Raw genomic sequence first — 17,009 nt, 5'->3', positions numbered from 1 at the left:
GGACCATTTGCAGGATGCTTTGACCTTTTTCTATGCACATATTAGCACATCAAATGAGCACTGTAAACATAGTTGGAAGAACAACTGCATAACAAAAAGAAATCGTTAAAGAATGAAACTGCCTTAGCAAAACTTTGCAGTTTTAATGTGCTCTTTAGAAAGGCAGTAAAAAATTTGGTAATGTATTTGTTAAGTGGCTTCTGTGAATGGTTTCTTTGTACATATGCATCTGTTAATCAAATACAGATGAACAATTTAAATTCATCTATATGCCACACATATTCAACATATATGTACACACGGTGCCCCAGCTAACTTTAGGCAGAGTTTAAAAATATGTAAATGTCACGTAGCTGGACAGAACAAAGATAATGTTGTTTTCTATCGCTTGGAGATACTCAAACAATTTTTTTTCCATTCCGCTTGTTTAGATCATTAGTCTTAATTAATAAACTTCTCAAATATTATAATTAGATTAAAGGTGTCAATGAGAAAATTGTAGAGCGGCATGAAAAACTACAGAAACAGCTTTCTGTTCCTTGATGTGTGTTATGTAAATGTGTTTTTCTGAGCGTGAAAGAAGCCTGCGAATACACGCAACGTTGCTCAAGTAGCCAGCTGCATGGCAATTTGCGGGCTTCTTTTACGCTCAGAAAAACTTTTATGTAACACGTATTCAGCAACAAAAAGCTGTATCAGTAGTTTTTCATGTCGCTCTACAATTTTCTCATTGACACTTTTTATCTAATAATATTTGAGAAGTTGATTTATTAAGGCTAATTATCTAATTAGGCAGAATGAAAAAAATAGTTTGATTATCGCCAAGTGACGGCAAACAATATTACCTTTGTTCTGTCCAGCTACGTGCCATTTGCATATTTTTAAACTCTGCCTAAAATTAGCTAGGACACCATGTATATACGTGGTGATAATTTTGAAGTGTTAGGGAATATTTTTTTTAGTTGCCTGTTGCAGATAACATAATTCTAGTCCTTCAGCTGGATTGTTCAGAGAGGCAGGCGTTACTTGCACAAGAAACTGAAACATTTAATTTACAAAAATTCTCTAATTTACTTTTTAATTAACTTAACAGTACATATTGCAATTTACAAATGGTAGCCTGTGAGCTTGCAAGGCGTGTCCGCTTGAAATGAATCTCTAGGGTGACACCATTTTGGAGTGCCCAATCCCCCACAATGGCTGTGCCAAGGTGACACAACGGGTATGTAGCCTTGAATATATTACAACAATAATGCCCTATCCACAACAGACGCGTCAATGTCGAGCATGGCTGCTTGATGGAGAACCATTGCAGCAAAGTTTCAGCCAGAATACTAGGATACTACGAAGTTTCAACAGGGGTGCGGCGATTACAGGATATACTGTGTCGTGGTATAATTTGGCATTGTGGTTGCAAGCGGGATTCCTACTTAGTGTGTCTGCAGTAGCAATACAATCTTTGTCGCTACCCTGCTTTAGTGCTAATTTCATTAACGTGGATATTCATCATGGGATGGGTATTGCCAAAATTTTTGTGTGCTTAACATGGCATGCAGCGCACAGGTTGCCATACAGAGCTTTCTTAGTTCCTTAGGCTGGTGAAAAACAGGATGAATGGGTGTGGAAATGGATTTTCCTGCAGTGTTCTTGTTAGTGCAGTTTACCATCACAGTGCAGTGTACATTTCCTATAAAACGCACGCTGAGCTCCAAATTCAACATTTCTTGCTAGTTGTGTAGATCGCAGCTGCAGCAGGTTTGGGTTTGCGTAAAATGGTGGTAACAGAACACAATGGACAAGGAAGATGAAAACCAGCAATAACGAGTTTTTTCTTCCTCTTATCTCCTTCTGATAGCTTTAATGCAATTAGCATTCTTGGGGAACTTCATGCACTTTTCGGTATGTCTGTGTGTACCTCTTCTTTCACATCAACTTGGGTCACTGAGTGGGTGCCCGAATAGACAACTTGGGCCAGTAGGTATGTGTGACAGGGCATGTGCACCTGGGTATGTGCAAGAACAGACAAAAAATTAAATGCTGCGGTTTTTGCTGCCAAAACCACAATATGATTATGAGGCAAGCCATAGTGGGGGACTCTGAATTGATTTGGTTACCTGGGGCTCTTTAACGTGCACCTAAATATGAGCACACGAGCGTAATGCACCCGCTTCAGTCAGGATCAAACTCACAGCCTCGAGCGTAGCAGCACAACACCATAGCCCCTAAGCTACCGCGGCAGGTTTCAAGAATTACTTGGGTCTTTGGGTATGTATAAATGGGCACTAGGTGTGTGAACATTCTTGGCCAATCCGCCAGAATGGGTGCGTGCCACCGATTGGGCACCCAGATAGACAAGCAAAACAAAAAGCAAGAAGTGAAGTCAGCAACAGAGAAGTTAAAAAGTCAGCACCAAAACAAGCTGCGTGCAGAGAAAGAACTCAAGTGAAGAAAATGGGATGGAACCAGAGTGTGCATCGAGCAAGGACCGTTGAGCTAGACAAGATGTTGCTAAGTCAGCTACACTTGAGTAATTTGGCAATATGGTGCACTGATACATTGCATCAGTGCCAATTGCATTGACATTATTGTGAAATTGGTTCTGCTGGAATTTTAATTTTATTTAATTCAAACACACAACTTATTTGCTAAATTTCAACTGCATTTAACCTGCACTGCCCCGATTCTTCCCCAATGGTACCCCTTAAATATATATGCATGCGCAGTCTTTAAAGTCGTCACAAGAGCCAGCTAAAAAATAACTTGGTTAAGACAGTCTTGGGGCAAGTTGGTTGTTTGTAGCTTGCTTGGAATGACTAAAAAAAAACAAAATAGTTCGGATTTTATGCACTGCAAGAATCTGTTTAAATGAAGCTTTCATTGGTATTTGCAAAGAATGTTGTTCTTGTTTAGCCACATTTTGTAAGTATAGAGCACATGACAAAGTTGGACGCATTTTCACCAGAAAATGCCTCACTCAACTTAAGCTTGTGGCACTTGAACATGCGAATCCCACCAATAATGACACTGGGATGTCAATGCTGGGATGATCGCAGTATGACGACAATGGCACAATTATGATGAGCTTACAACGGTGGAATGATGATGACAAAATGACAATGCAATGACGACAGAATGAAGACAGCAGAACTAAGAAGATGGCACAGGAAAAAAGGAATGATCACAATGGAATGAAGGTGATGAAATGAAGACAGCGTGTTTGTGTTGGAGCTCAAGTTCATCCTTATTGCATCACCTGCCATCCCAGTCCACCTTGGTCTGCAGTCTTGTAACGGCCAATTAGGCAAGACAGCAGCCAGCATCCGGGTTAAAGAGCCAAAGAGTGTCACTTCCAAAAACGAGAGAGTCTTCAGCAATTCCTTCAGCTGTCAACTTATCCACTACAACAGCAGCAGGCTTTTACTAGTGCGTACTAGAATAGGGGAGTGGGTGGACACTTTGGCAAGCATCAAGGGCAATGCAAAAAATGCAAAAATTGCGGCAGTGCTGCGTCGCCTTTACCTGGATCTCCGGCTCCTTCAGCAGTACCCATTGGCTGAGGCAAGCTCATGGGCCAAGTAACCGTTGTCTGCTTGACGCACTGTTGTTCCATCATTTGCATCGTTTCCTATGCTCCTTCTCCATTTTATTTACAGCTCGGTGGGGAATAAATTCAGTTTCTGCCACTGAGTATCAAAACGATGCAGCAGAATCAAACGCCTGTCAAAGCTTCATGCAGCTGCAGTAACATGGCTGTGGTGTGGTCTCCGACATGACAAGCGTCCGGCCGGCGCGTGGGGCCGCTCATTCAGGAGAAGGCAATGGTGGCATCACCAACTTTTTAATAAAAAAATCCTCAGTGGGGAGCCTGCGCTGGACCCATTCCCTCCATCTAGTACACTCTACTGACAGTAAGGCAGCCATCTTCCCAAGAACAACTTTCTTGTGATGCACACATTCAAAAAAAAATATTAGATGTAGAAAAATCGGAATCTTTGTCCAATATTCATGTTGCCGCTGGGGTACATGCACAGATGCCCTCACTCTCATGGTCTTTGTGGCACACAGGTTGGCAAGCACAAATGTGAGATAGCCAAGCAGTCTCCAGCTCTGAACTGCACACTGCCTAGGAGCAGAAGTTTGATTCCCAGTGGTGGATTATTCTTTTTTTTCTTTTATGCTGTATGGAGAGATTACAAGGGAAATGAGAGGTCAGCCTGAGCTACTGTGTTCTAACCTGTGACTCGCCACTACAGTAAGGTGAACAAAAGAGGGAGAAAGTGGAGATAATAAAAGCAGAAGGGCATGAAAAAGCACTAAGAAATTACAGAACTCATGTCATGATGACTGTTGAGGCAGTGCAAATAGCAATCAAGCAACATAGCGATATTCCTGGAGTCACATTTACTTAATACGAGTAGTGGTAATTATAAGACTATCGTAGCTTCAGCTATGTTCCACATACTCCAATATCGTGCCACTTTGCTATGGCACTTGCATGCCAAGGTCACCCATGAACATGGAGGCACGACGACTGCGTGAGAGCAACGCAGTGAATATGGAATGACGATGAAGCAATGATACCGATCGAATGACAGAGACGTATGATGACAACGGAATGACGATGATGAAGTGTCATTATTTAAATTATTGTATAATGACAATGTGCTGACGACAGCATGAAGACAATGAGATGATGACTGTGTGACAGGCAAGACAGTACAACAATGAATACATGGTAGAATCTGTGCAATGACAACGATGACATAACAACAGCGGCTTAATCACAATAGAATGACAAACCAGCAATGACGTCGATGGATCGATAAAAGTGGTACAACAATGGGACGATGATGCCATAGTGATGACAATGATGGCATGACACAAGTTGGATGTCAAAGTTACAATGATGACAATGAAACATCCATGAGAGAATCCAGACGATGGTATAACGACAAATGCACGATGACAATGGCATCACAATGGCATGACGATGACTGCATCACGAAACCAACCTGTATGACGACAGCATGACGAAGCTGGAGTGACGGATGGCACAACCATGAAGGCATTACGACAAAAACCAGACGATGGAGGCACGATACCGGCTGTCCGACATGACAAGGGCAACATAACTGCGATTAATGACGACAGTACCACTACAATACAATGACAAAGAAAGAACGATGACGAAACGAGGAAGGCAGTACGACAGTAGGATGACATCAGTGAAGTGGTGCCAATTTTAGAACAGCACGACGACGACGGCATGACACGAGTGTGCAAAGATGATGTGCAATAGATGATGATGGCATGATGGTAGCCGGGTGACAAAGCTGGAATGACGCTGCCACGAATACGAAAGCAAAACGGCCCCGAACACATACCTAGTGGTCAAAGCTATTAGACAACTTGGACCACTGGGTCGGAGTAGAATTGACAACGGCAGCATGAGTCATATCATGAAGCTGGAATAACGACAATCAAACGACGGCTTAACCAAGGCAGTGCGACAACAAATGCACGACTGTATGACGACAACGGCATGACAAAGCTGGAATGTCAGCAATGCAACGACCATGAAGGCATCACGACCACGAGCCCATACATACATAGTGGCCCAAGCTATTAGAAAACTTGGGCCACTGGGTCGGAATAGAAGGTGCGACGACGACGGTATGACAAGAGCAAGATATCGCGAAGTGGGAATCGTGAGTGGGATAATAAGAGTCATCTCGACCAGGAGCACATACCTAGTAGCCCAAGGAGTTAGTGAATTTGGGCCACTGGGCCGCTGTAGGAGGCTTGATAGACAGTTTCAAAATAGCAAAGGCAAACAATGCTATTAGCATTAAAATATCTGGAAATGCTTACTACAGCCACATATCTAGCTCACTTTCAGAAGCCATAATACCCTGATGTGTAGAGCATTTCAGCCGTGGACCCGAAAGAAGACGTTCGAAATGTGCCGTTAGCAATGCGTGCCAATGATCCAGCCACTGCGTATCTCCTTCACAAGTAACAAAAGCACACATAAAGCAAATGGTCTAGTTTCTGTCACAGTGCAGTTTTACAGTCTGGACTGTCTGCATGGCTAATAAAATGGCAACAGTGTTGAGTTTCACCATGTAGTGTGGGTGAAGCTGATAATAGGAAACTGGTCTAACGACCTGATTGGCAACATAATAGGGAAGGACAAACAAGCAGAGTTCCTTTGACTGCTGTTGCAGCAAAAGCACGACTGACAAGACAAAACCGGGCACCATCCGTGCAAGCTATGACAACGTTTCCAACAGTATGGGCTCACAGGTACCTATTGGAGCAGAAATAAATGCCTTCTTGCTACTGATCTACAATAAGCCACAAGAAATTCAACCATAGATGACAGACAACACTATGTTTTATTACACAAAGAATCGTAGATGACAGACAACACAATGTTTTATTACACAAAGAAAAAGAAAAGTGAAATCCTCTTTGGACATGACTCAACGGCGTCTCCTGTCGGATGATCGGTCCCTGCGACGATGGCTTCTTTTTCTGCAACGCAATATTGCACTCATCAAATACTGACAGACATAAGAAAAATCAAAGGACTACCACGAAGAAAAAGAAAACACCAGATGTGTGAAACCTTGGAGGAAAAATATACTATTAGTACATGTGCAGGGGTTCAATCTTGTAACGGCTTGGAAGGCATGCTTGCCCTTGCACGACTTTGACAAGTCACGCGAGGGCAAGCAGTGTGTTTGCTTTCTAAGCCATTACAAGATTGCACCCCAGTAGTGAACAAAAAGTTATACTATGGTACTTTGGTTTTCAGTGAAAAATTCATTATCGACATTCGAAACTATCAGTTGCTTTTTTTTTATATATATTGTCAAACTGGCTGTGCACTGCTGGCGCAATATCGCTACATTTTCCAATTTAAGGCTAAACCCCATGAGTGAGATTTTGTGCGTGACAGCGACGAGCGACGGCGTGAGCCGTTGCTAAAACAATGCTCAGTCTTGTTGCGCGGTCGCTCGGTTCTGCAAATGTAGAATTTGTCGCCCGGAAGTGCCATGAGCAACTAGCCAATAGCGCGAAGCCGGAACTTGATGTACATAACTCAAGCTCTTCCGATTGTCGCACGGAATGAGCAAACGATTGAATTTTATATGTGCAAGGATGAGAACCTGCTGCAAGACCTTCAGAAATATTTTATGCTGCTTTTTACAGTAAAACACATCAACTTGAGTTAATAAAGCATGCGTCACGCTAGTTTTGGCACCTATATTGCTGCCCTCATACCAGCAACACTGTGGAGACATCGCTCACATGGGGTACGGCTTGTAGGCAACAAGCGAACGCGACAGCCATCTCCATAGCGTCGCTTGTCGCTGTCGCACGCAAGATCGCTTGCTTGGGGTTTATACTTTATTGATGCCATCGTGTGCATGAATGTGTGTTTTTCTTTTCCCCCTTTTTATTTCATCCCTTATCATAGATCAAACCTGCAGCAGCATGCCAAGCCATTAACTTCACTAACTTCTTCAGTTATTTAACTTTCTCTCGCTAATGCGCTGTGATCGGCCATTTGATCCTCCCGGCAAGCCCGGGACTTCGAGCCAGAGCTGAGCCTGCTGAGCGGCCGAAGCCTCTTCAAGGGGCACCGATGAGCTGCCCCCTTGCGAGCCATCTTCCTGGCAGTGGACGGGCTGTTGTGATCAGCCGTTCACCCCGCGATACCATCTGGTCAAGGTTCACGCAATTAAGGGAACGGGTCAACAGCCTCATCAAAATGGTTATCAAAACGGATGATTTACGACCAGCACGGGAGTACCTCGGTCAGGAGTTTGGGCAATTAGCAAGGATACAGCCATCACCTGTCAGCTGCACAATTTGGCACATCTACAGCGGAGGCCCGGTCAGTGCAATGGTATGTTCCATCACCTGTCAGCTGCCCTAATTGACATGTCCACACCAGAGACGGAGTCAACGTACGATCGGAGTCGGCGTGTGTGTGTGTGTCCCCTTCCCCTGTTTGCGCCCAGTGATGTGCATGCATTTCGGACAAAGCTCCCTTCAGAGGGAAAGGGCAACCGACCACTGGATTGGGGGAAGTGACTGAACAATGACCACGCAGGGCATAAAAGGAGCAACGGACAGCGAGAGTGGGGATCGGCTGCTACAACTTCCATCACGAACTTTTACTGTATTACTTTGAATTTTCTTGTAGATGTGTAAATATAAACGTGTTTGTCAAACGCCCTGAATATCGGGCTCAGCCTCACGTTCCCCTACTCCTCCATGAGCAAAGTGAATTCCACGTCTTCGAACCCCCAGTCGCAACAGCATGCATACTTTTCGACATACAGTAAATCTGCGTTAACTTGAAATATCGGTTAGGTAAATCAAAATTTTTTTCCGGCACTACTTGTGCCGGACTACCTCGGTATATGATGCAAACAGCAGCTCCTTTCCACCAGTCCAGTTCTGTTCAGCCATTAACCAAATGTTAAAATAATGTCCCAGTAAGTGAGCCAGTAGTAAACACAGCAGAGCTGTAGTATAGTTTACCATTCATTATGGAGCATAGTTCAGGCTAGTGGGACACGAACAAAGACACTAACCGATTTTATAATACGTGCCCTACAACTATCTTGCCCATGAAACTTTTACACATCTCGAGATAATCCATGACATTAGAATCTTGGAAAGGCAAGATTTTAGACACCAGCTCAAAAGAGAATGAAAATTTTGTTTGTGCACAGGAAGTCTTTCTGAGCCGAAACAAAGATGACAACAAAATAGCAACTGTGCATTTCATTACCAGCACAGCAAGCACAAGATCCTACAATAAAGGTCTGAGTGAGTGGGCAAGACATGACAACAGACCAATTTCACGACTTTCACTACACTGCTGCAAAACATGCTGGCAGCAGTTGCTCTTAGCAAGCTGAAAAGCAACTATGTCAAGAGGAATGTAGCGTTTTGTGCCATAATGAACCTGCTTTGCCCTCAAGATAAAAGGCAGGGAGGTGAGGAAAAAAACACTCTACAATAGAAGTGGGGTTAAAGAGACGGGTTCTAAAACTTCCTCTAAAAATTAACTGCGAAAATCTATAATGGCATTCCCCTTGGAATTCCTCTCCATGGTACCTTGAGCCCAAGTACAGTGGCAAAGCTGTCGAGGACTATACTGTCATCATGACACTGGCAAGGCCACTGCACAAGTGCTCAATCTATTAGAAGTGGTAGTTCAATAAAATGGGACATTTATTTTATTTTCTTCCGTAGCGGGAGAAAAAACCTCAAAAGCTAGAATGTCATCCTCGATAAATGTTAGTGCATTTAAAAAGTAGAAGGAAAAAGTTTGAAATCATTAAATTGAACATCTGAGTAAGAAAGAGCAACAGTGTACTGAGACGCTGAGCATTACGAAACAATGAATCTTCTGGGCAAAATCAAAATCATTGCTTACTTTTTTGTGGGCCCCTTCACAAAGCACCAATCCACATTGATCACCTGGTCCAGGATTTTTGCCCCATTCAGAGCATCTATAGCTGCTTGGGCCTCCTTGAATGTCTCGTACTCTACTAGGGCATAACCCTAGGTCAAAATAAGAATAAGACAGCTTTAAAAAAAGAAACGCAGGACCATAACAGGACCATGGCACTATTACAAATAAAACATCTTGAGAGCACCACAATGCTACAAAGTAAACCCATTTATAGGTATAATTTAGGACAAAAGCTGCACAGAAGAAAAATTCGTTCGTTCCAAAGATCAAAACCAGAGCCAACACCTTTATGGGGTGGTCATTCTACCATCTTAGCTAACAAGGAAGCCAGACTGATCGACTACTTGGAGCACAGGAACACTGACTATGGCAGATAAGTTCTGCGGAAATCTGCGAGGTGGCACAAAACAATAATAAAATTTTGTCGTTTCACGTGCGAAAACCATGATAAGGCTCTGACGCACGCCATAGCAGCAGTGAGGAACTCCAGACTAATTCTGACCACCTGGGGTTCTTTAATATACACCTAAATTCATTTGCAACAAAACAAGTCCAGCAAGAGGTGCTTGAATCAGCCTCAGTTGATCTTCCAGACACATTCCATCAAGCAAACAATGCAAGCTTGGACTCTAATACGTGGCCACGCTTGCCGCCACTGTCACGAATGTCAGAATGTTAGAACAAATAACGACAGTGTGCCAAGATAACCCTGCCAGACTCAGCCATCAAGGCCATGCTGCGGCAGATCATCGATGCCCTGAAATTGCTACTCTCTGGTTTAAACACACCAGTGGCACAGAGAGGTGTGAAAATAATGCACACTATAGAAGACCTGGCTATGCTGCAGTAGCCTAAACCCCTGCCTGTGAAGATACATCTACTGTGAACAAGGTTGCCAGGTCGAAAAAGTGAAAAGTAGCCATGAAATCGCAAAGCAGCCAAAAAAAAGCCGGTACATTGCAGCTGCTTAAAAAGTAGCCAAAACGTCACCAGGAAGCTGCCATGGCCCTTCACTTAGTAAGAAAACATTGCTATAGCCGATTATGAACTGCTCCTTTTGAAGCGGTTATGTTTAGCGCCCTTAGACTTACTTAAAATGTGACTTGGGGATCAACTTAGAACTGGTAGCTCCATATTCGTATTCAGGAATTGTTATCCCTGTATAGATCCTGATATAAAGTAAGCACAAGTAGTTGTCACTGAACTATAGTACCAGCGAGTATGTTGTGAGAACAATTTTCGCTCTTTAGTCATTCATCAATGTATCCCTGTGCCATATCTCAACTTTGCAAGGGAATATGTATTAATCAGGATTTCTTATCACTTAAGAAAAGTGCTTTTCTGGTAGTGTTTATAGCCATATATTGATGTGTTCTCAGATGCCTTTACTCAATTTCATCATGGAACCGTAATAAAACTCCCATTTCCATCTTTTGATTTTGTGAGCACTCAACTATAAAAGGAGACATTTCAACTAATGAGCCAGAAGGCGCTCCTATTGAATACATTTTGTCGCTTGCAAAGTGGAGGTTGCGTCCTCCCTTCCAAATACACATGGTGAGGACAGTCATTGCACATTGTGTGCCTAATAAGAGGCACAGTACAGCAAATTATACCACTTATACTTTGTCTGATTGTCTGTAGTTCTTATAGAAAAATGTTGATTTTAAATGTAGCCAGAAAACAGCCAAGTAGCCAACCCGAAAATTTTCTCGTCACAAGCCTTCAAAAGCAGCCAACCTGGCACAAAGTAGCCTGGCGACCCTTCACAGTCTGTGAAGCATAAACATAACACATTGCACAGAAACAGTATGCTGAGCAGCTGTCATCATGAACTTCACTATACCATCCTCCTACTTCGTGTCCTATCTCTGTCACTCCCCCAAACCCCTTCCCCAGCACCGAGTAGTAAGCCAGAGGAACTGCACTCAGGCAGAGCTTTCCACCTTTCCGCCATTAAAGTTGCTCTCTCTTTTAAATCTAAGGGCACAAGTGTTCTTGCTCTTCACCTCTACTGAAATGTTGCCCACCATGGCCAGAATCGAGCCCATAACCTTGAGCATAGCAGCACAACACCATAGCCACTAAGCTGCCTCCGGTGGCGACAGTTTTCGCATTTATAAAACTCCCTCCACCCTGCATGTTTCTGGAGAACTAATCAGCCAAGTAAAACACTTAAATTCAAGCATATCATGCTGTGTCACGGCACAAGAACTTGGGCACAATGTTTCCTGCAATGTTGCCAATGTCCTGAGTGCAATACGGAAGGTACCGCAATAACTGTAGTAGATCCATCGTTCAGTGGAGGCTTGCAGTGTCCTACCGGCATTGCAGTGTCCTACCTTTGCTACGAAATTGGGCACTCTCCGCAAGGTGTTAACTGTATAACAATGCTCCTAGGCAAATGACCTGGTTTATATTTCATCCTGAATCCTTTAGCCTCCATTAGGCTGTTAAGGTGTTTGTCCCAATAAAGCCTTATCATCATCGTTATCATAATTGTGTGAAGAGGTGCACCCACCACCCCGCACCATACAAGTACAAGGCCTCGTTAATGTGGAAGTCATCCATACCATCATATCATTGACAATGGAAGAAAAAAAGAAATGTGCCATGGAAACAAGAGAACAAGTGCATCTTTTGCTAATGCAGACTGACTGAACCTTTAAAATGTTCAGCTGAAGCTGAATTAATTTAGCCCAGTTATTTAGCAAACTGCAGTATTAAAATACAGCATCTGCAAATGTCACTAATATTTCAGCGCAAATAATTGCACCTGAGCAGCCCTGTAAATATTTGCATTAGGCTGAGAAAATCATTTGATCACTGGTGATGAGCACGCACAACTCGAGAGAGAGAGAAGGAATTTCCTGGGTGACGAATGGTTAGTTTCCGGTGAGGAAAACTTCCAGCAAAAGCAAACCAGTAAAACATACAGCAGCAGCCTTTATTGGCAGCCGATTTTCTAGAAGAAAATGGCACAAAAGATTTCTTCCTTGGTAGAATCCCATGCCAGGAAAGTATCTGCAACTTGCCTGAACAGATCCTGACCAACAAGTAAATTCACATCTGTGAAAAGCCCACTTCGCCACAAGGAAAGCCCTATGTATTATTAGAGCTTTTAATTCCACTAGTATTCTACAAAGAAGAAGAAAGCTTTGGAACCATTATAACAGGCATCAGAAGCTTGTACTGCATTTGCACCAGAATTTGCCAGAAGTCACAAACAACATCAATACAAATTTGAGACAAAATTTGTCAAACATATAGTACTGAGAACTTATTTTGTCGAGCTGAATGCACAAGCAAAGGATCTTACCTTGAGGAACCCCGTCCTGCGATCAAGGTTAAGGTGCAGGTTCTTAATCTCCCCATACTCAGCGAACTTCTCATAAATGTCATCTTCCTGTGCTTCTTCATGCACTCCAGTTACGAACAAAATCCAGCCTTCAACCGCTGCAATGTTAAAGAATACAGACAACACTGCCACTTCCAGTCATAATCAAAAAGGCTCAGTGCCAACTATTACAGGAGCTACACATGGCAAGCTGGACTAACCACAGAAGCTTGAAATCGTCATGTGAGAGAGAAATCTATATATTCAAAGGCACACAGCTTCAGTAAAGGGCATCGCAGAACCTGTTCAAGAATATTTTTTTATACAACCCCTGTGCCCTATTTTCTGCAGGCAACATCCTGTACATTGATGCCACATTGTTGGAAGTAGATGCTACTTGTACATCTTCAAAGGTCAAAATCTGAAGACCAGTACTTACACCTCTGTGGGCCCGGTTCATCATTACCATCAGTATCCATAGCTTCATACTCATGGATCTCCTCTCTAGCAGTTCCTTCTGTAACAAAATGTTGATGACGCCCATTCAGCAAAAGCGTAGTTCAGGCGTACAAAGTTGCATGAAATTTTCGAATGCTGCATACCTGAACCAAAACCTCGGCCTTTTCTTTTACGAGCCCGCTCTTTGAGTTTCTGCACGCTCTCTGAAATGAATGACACAACAAATCTGTTACAGAGAAATGATGCATCAAAGACCTAACACAGTAAAGACACCAAGAAAAGCAAACAGGCGCTAAACAGTAAAAAGGTGATGTAAGATACATAGAAGTGGCAATTGGTGAAAAATTCAAGAGCTTTAAATATTAAAGATTACTGTGAATACCAATGTATAGAAACTTGCTAAAGTTGAACAGGCACAATTCAAATATGCTTGAGAAAATAACATGATAAGTAATAACAGCTAAAGTGACAAACTAGCTAGCAAGAAGCTTAGGGAATCTATTGACACTCCTCAATATTGACAGTACTAAACAAGAGCAGATACTCTTACTCCAAGAATGCTTTAGAAATAAATGGATTAAAACAGTATCCCATTACTGAGCTACAATACAAAGCTTACATGAACTATTTATGCAAAATGAATGGAAAAGTAACTAATATAATTACAGGAGCATTGAACAAACCAATAATATATGTGAAGGTACAAACAGATACACAAGTAGAATAAAACAGTCTAGCTCAGCCACAGAACCAAACAATTATCAGCTTTGTCTATTTGCCATGTACTAAGTAGGTTCCACAATGACAGAAGCGATTTGAAAAAGCACTTACTGTTAAAAGGATGCGCGCACAAAACTTGTGTGAGAAACACTGTGCAACATGTACGATGACAACAAAGGCACAGACCATAAATAATCTCTGGGGGTGGGCGAATATTCCAAGTTTTGAGCACAAATAAAATACTACACAATAACTATGCATATTTAAAAAGAAGCTATTTGGTATTTTCGAATATTCGAAACTAGCCAAATATTTCGCAACAACCAATTGTTAAAGTTTGGTTACTGTTTTCCATCTGCTAAACAAAGTATTGCAAATTATCAGAAGTGGGACAAAATTTTCAAAGTGATGTAAAAATTAAATGGGTAACGCAAGCCGTTTTCGGTTTCACAGCAAAAGCCTATGTGACAACTTATGTTTTCTTGTAGTCTGTCATTTAATGTTTTTGTCAGTCTATGTCCGAGTTTCCTGTTACCTTTTGCAGTAGAACCAGCAATGTATCTTGCAACGGGCCCTTTTACATGTCTCTGCGGTATGCAAGTTCTTCAGCTGCCTTTTTTTTGCTTTTCCAACTTCTAATATTTTTTCACCAACCATTTATTTAATGTTTCTGGGATGGTAGCCACACAGCAGCCATTCTTTGTTGCAATCAGGCACCAAGATTATTAGCGTTGAGAGGCTATTCTTTAAGTTTTCTAATAACAATCGGCAATCTTGTTTAAAACTGATCATGTGTCTCTGATAACTTTTTTTTTTTTGCACGGGTCAGCACAGGAGTGCTACTAATTTCTTCCGAAATAAGTATCCCTGCTGTAAATACATGCAGGTGCGTATCATTATTCGATACTTATTATTCGTCTTTAAAAAATTATATTCGCCCACTTCAAATAGTATGGCTAGCAAGCTATGGCAGCCAGTACAGAGATGAAATCGCTAAGTAACAGTAAACAGATTGCGAAGTTGAAACGTGACATCGGCGATCTTTTTAAATCTACAAGTCCTACACATTTGCAGTTGCACGACGCTCAACGCGTTTTCGAAGGGCGCGCGCAATTATTCCGTGACGTCGGATATCGGAGAGCACAATTGGCGACGGCTCACGCCTGCATAGCTTCGTATTTTTGGAACTTCGGCAACTTATTTTGCACTCGACAAGCATGCGTTTGCTTCCTGGAGGGTATCGGTGTAGTCCCCAAAGTTATCGTTTGTAAGCAAAATGTGAACAAATGACAAAATATGATGTGTTTTTGAGCCCATTTATGGGTTGAGAAATTTCACCACAACAACAGTGCAACAAGGGAAACAATTTGTTGGCACAGGAAATGTGATGCTACAACGAACCCTTGGAATGTTTGTGGAACGGCCAGTAGCTCCCGAGTAGGTACCACTCGAGTGCAGTCAGATGCATAGAACCAAACTACCGCCACCATTCCTTCATTTATAGCACGGCTAACAAGCACAACAACACCCAACAAATAATGGCCATCACTCAGAAATACTAAATAGGCAATAAACTCGAAAATTACGCCGAGCTGTAAACTAAGACCATCCTTGTGCGTGTGCACAAAATTTGCCCTGCCACATTGGCAGCGAAGGCCATAAGACAACTTCTCGTACACAATAGGACGAACTCAATTGTCCAAGCAACTCCTATGCCAAACAAATTCGTTACTCACGATCTCCTTCCTCATCAACTTCAAACTCTTCTGCGCCGCCGTCGAGATCTAAAACATCCGCCATTTTCACACGAGTGCGAAGCACGAGTGGTGAGAGGTGCGACTAGTGTGACCACGGCTCCAGACTCCAGAGCTGCAAACCTCGTTCCACCGATGGCCGTTGGTGTCGCTTTTATAACCTGTTCGTCTGCTATTCTACGGTTGACTGGTGCGGCATTGTAATTGATACAGCGACTGCTGTATTGCGACGAAGAGCTTACATAGTTGATTATTTTTGCGAACACAGTGACACTGATATCACAAGGCTTTGATTGGTCACTTGGCTGTAAAAGTAAACTGCCCGAACCTGAAAAATGTCGGTGCATGTAGTCCGTTGCTTTCTAAAATAGCGTGAAATAGCCGCTCCTATTGCCTTTTTCACGCAGTAGCAAACCGCATAGATATTGAACATTAAGTCACAGTGTTTACAGAGTTCGTAAAGTTCACAACAGTTTCATTGCATACATTGTAAAGTTTTCTGTGCTCTTTAGAAACTGGAAACCAACGTTCAACGAGAGAACGATTACCACTCATTTTAACTTTCATAAGTTGTCCGTGAATGTGTTGCTAGTTCATAATGAGAATTATGCATACAGCTTCTCTGCGTAAGTATTTTTCGCACCCCTGTTATGCTGCCGCCGTACCACGCAAAAAAGCCAGCTTTGCAGTCTGAAAAGAGTTCCTTGGCCTGTGCAGAACGTTTTAAAGCACTGGGATTGTTTTTGCAAGCTTTCTACTCATCTAGACAACCAACAACATTAAAAACAAGCTGTGCTCATCTTTCCTTGAAACAGACTCGATCAATTTTTTGTACACATCGGGCGCAGGAATTACTTGTGATAATACTTTTACCAGATACTCTGCCTTAATTCACTACGGCACACAGCATTAAACCATAATGTCATATGTGACATTAGGCTACATGTAATCAATTAATAAAAGCTAGCATATCCTACGAGTCCTTTTAAAAAAAATTTCAGTCTCTTACGAAGGTTATGAAAGGGAAATTTATGCCGTCTAGCATTGCAGCTGCCACCTATAGCTATGCTGCGTGTTTACCGTTCTTGCACCGCTCCTACTCTAATTTCACTATTCAAGCTCAAAGCATTCGCAAATTATATATATATATATATATATATATATATATATATATATATATATATATATATATATATATATGTGTGTGTGTGTGTGTGTGTGTGTGTGTGTGTGTGTG

The 17,009-nt window shown here is 42.3% G+C and overlaps 1 protein-coding gene across 1 annotated transcript; it reads right to left on the bottom strand.

The window, feature by feature from the left end:
- Positions 1-6,379: 6,379 nt before the first annotated feature.
- On the bottom strand, positions 6,380-15,911 carry tsu (40S ribosomal protein S12 homolog tsunagi). Its single transcript, XM_065441597.1, has 6 exons — positions 15,755-15,911; positions 13,442-13,501; positions 13,279-13,356; positions 12,822-12,958; positions 9,464-9,591; positions 6,380-6,537 (listed from the first exon to the last, which is right to left on the bottom strand). Exons 1-6 carry the CDS (start codon positions 15,816-15,818, stop codon positions 6,486-6,488), a joined length of 519 nt encoding a protein of 172 aa, XP_065297669.1. The 5' UTR covers positions 15,819-15,911; the 3' UTR covers positions 6,380-6,485.
- Between the last annotated feature and the right edge of the window lie 1,098 nt (positions 15,912-17,009).

Source organism: Dermacentor albipictus, chromosome 1, assembly GCF_038994185.2.
Source record: "Dermacentor albipictus isolate Rhodes 1998 colony chromosome 1, USDA_Dalb.pri_finalv2, whole genome shotgun sequence".
Lineage (NCBI taxonomy): Eukaryota > Metazoa > Arthropoda > Arachnida > Ixodida > Ixodidae > Dermacentor > Dermacentor albipictus.
The sequence above is the reverse complement of the archived record's forward strand: the minus strand, read 5'-3'. Positions and strand labels throughout refer to the sequence as shown.